Source organism: Branchiostoma belcheri, unplaced genomic scaffold, assembly GCF_001625305.1.
Source record: "Branchiostoma belcheri isolate BF01 breed outbred unplaced genomic scaffold, Haploidv18h27 scaffold1, whole genome shotgun sequence".
NCBI classification, from domain to species: Eukaryota; Metazoa; Chordata; class Leptocardii; order Amphioxiformes; family Branchiostomatidae; genus Branchiostoma; species Branchiostoma belcheri.
In genome coordinates, this window is record NW_017802379.1 from 4,100,047 (window position 1) to 4,102,371 (window position 2,325).

Below are 2,325 nucleotides of genomic sequence, written 5' to 3' on the forward strand. Positions count from 1 at the left end.
GCGAATTGCAAGAAGTTTGTCCTATCAGGTACAGATCTAAAATGCTACCGTTAACAAGTATATTGCAACATGCTTTATATTTTCTAAAATCACATATTGCCATAAGACAATTATCATTGATGGCGCTTTCATTCTCACCAAGGAAACCATACGGATAACGCATGATATCAATGCACACGGCATGACTTATATGCGTGACCTATTACATAGCATTATCATCCACGTGTAACAATGAAAATTGATTATCTAACAGTAAATCAATTTTATTTCATAGATGTCATACTTTCTGAGTGCTGGAAGAACATTGGTAAACTAGTCATCGCTAAGTACGTACAAGGGAGAACCACGAAAATTAGCCAAACAACAGAAATATTTTTGTCAATGTTTAATCAAGGAGCTTTCCTTGGTTTAATCCGCTGGAGCGAACATGTTGTTACGACTTAAATGAGGAGAAACTACAAAATACTAGTAATAACATTATTTTCCGACATTTCTACACGACAAAAGCAAACTTTAAGATACGATTTCATTGAATTACATGTAGCAAATCCAAATGTGTGGACATAGACAGTTTCAGTAAACACTACAGGCCACGGAAGTGCCTCTTGGCGTAGCCGCAGAGAGCTGCACCTGGACAGTCGGTGTCCCCGCTGCTGGCCCCGAGATCGGAGTGACAGTCCATGACGTATCCGCGCCGGATCTTCCCCAGCGCCACCCCGCAAGCGATCAGGTTCTTCCCGGCCTCCCGGGCTGCTCTAGTCGGGAGGTTGTCTTCGAAGTACCCGAGGAAGTTGATGCCGATGGCGATAGAGTTGCAGCAGGGAGTGTGAGAACCCCTGAAAGAGAAAGTGTCACATTCGTGTTACGATGGAACTGTATATCATAGGCACACACGTACAGTCGTTCCAAAAGGTTCTATAATCATTACTAACTTACTATTACTTTATTGATTTTTGCTGATAATCAAAGAGGGGTATTTTACTATATTGTCAAATTGTTAATCTCCAAGCAGATTACTAGTATACGGTGGCAAGGCAGTATCCATTGCATGGCCAGAGGAGCGTCCATTAGCCTCCCTCTGGATACTGCCTTGCCACCGTATGATCTGCTTGAAGATTAAAATTGTAGCCTTATCTTTCATTTTTCAATTATTATCCTGGTTGGCTTTTATCCTTACCTTTACCTAGTCCCATCCTCATGTCTTTTATCAAGGAGGTTAAATACAAGTATTTAACCTCCTTGCTTTTATAAAACCATTCTCACATACACTGTATATACTATGCATTGGCTGACGTTGCTATGCTGGTGCGACTGTTTGATAATTAAAAGCTGATTAGCCGTACATGCAGCCGAAAAAAATTGCATTGCTGTCGTGGGAATTGATTTCTAGAAAATATATGGATTTTAAAGTTTTCTTTCTAGGATCGCTTGTATGAAACCAATGAAGTTTTGATCGTTTGGAATTGAAATATTGAATCTAAAGCTAAAGTTGACAGGACTGAACAACTCACTTATTGTCCCATCCGCGCCCCACATACACGTTTCCGTATCCGTCGATGAGAAAGTTGTAGCCGATGTCGTCCCAGTTCTTGTCCATGTGATCCTCCTGGATTTCCCTCACCCTCTCCTCGTACTCTTCCTGGTCGCTGTACCCTCCCCAGTTGAACAGGTCCGTCCAGCGGCTGTCGCTGTGGTGAATCACGACCTTCTGTGTCGGGTGGCTGAGCGGCGTGCGGGCCCGGGGCGCCGCTGCACCCCAGGCCGCTCTGCTGACCATGTTCAGTCGGCGACAGGCGGACTGACCCAGGACACAGGCTGGGACAAGTAGCAGAACCAGGTAGAGCAGCTTCATGGTAACTACAGAACGCCGGACTCAACTTGAAAGGAAAAACCAGAACGTCCCCGCCTGCGTGAAGAAAGAGATGAAGGGGGATCTAAGTTAGAGACCAAATTTTGTATCGCTGTCTGCCCACTTTGATATTCCCAGGCAGACAATTGAAACGTCAAGGCGCCACTGATGATGGGCGCGCCTGGCAAAAGGACGTCGACAATCATCCCAGCTTGCTCAAGAGTAAAGCAGCGATACGTGATCTCACAAATCCCTACTTATTAGAGGATCGACAGATAAAAATCACTGTTCTAGCAAACGTCGCGTGATTTTTACCCTCGTGAATAGTCAAATTTTGGACACTGAAGAGGTAGACATCAGATAAGTCAATTGTAATTGATAATCTGGTCACCTTTACCACCAGCCAGTAATTATAAAAATACATGCATGCAAAACCACCTACCTTGAGAAGGTGCAAGTGAAGAGTGGTCAAACGC

General features: G+C 44.1%; 1 protein-coding gene across 1 annotated transcript; it reads right to left on the reverse strand.

Moving 5' to 3' along the window:
- Positions 1–478: 478 nt before the first annotated feature.
- On the reverse strand, positions 479–1,912 carry LOC109464261 (peptidoglycan-recognition protein SC2-like). Its single transcript, XM_019761201.1, has 2 exons — positions 1,512–1,912; positions 479–836 (listed from the first exon to the last, which is right to left on the reverse strand). The coding sequence occupies exons 1-2, from the start codon at positions 1,850–1,852 to the stop codon at positions 584–586; spliced, it is 594 nt and encodes a 197-aa protein (XP_019616760.1). The 5' UTR covers positions 1,853–1,912; the 3' UTR covers positions 479–583.
- Positions 1,913–2,325: the final 413 nt, after the last annotated feature.

Excerpts from the sequence above, each read along its gene's own strand:
- LOC109464261 (XM_019761201.1), bottom strand. The coding sequence starts at position 1,852 with ATGAAGCTGCTCTACCTGGTTCTGCTACTTGTCCCAGCCTGTGTCCTG. Across the intron at positions 837-1,511 it reads GGGCGCGGATGGGACAATAA|GGGTTCTCACACTCCCTGCT; the intron begins GTGAGTTGTTCA and ends TTTCTCTTTCAG.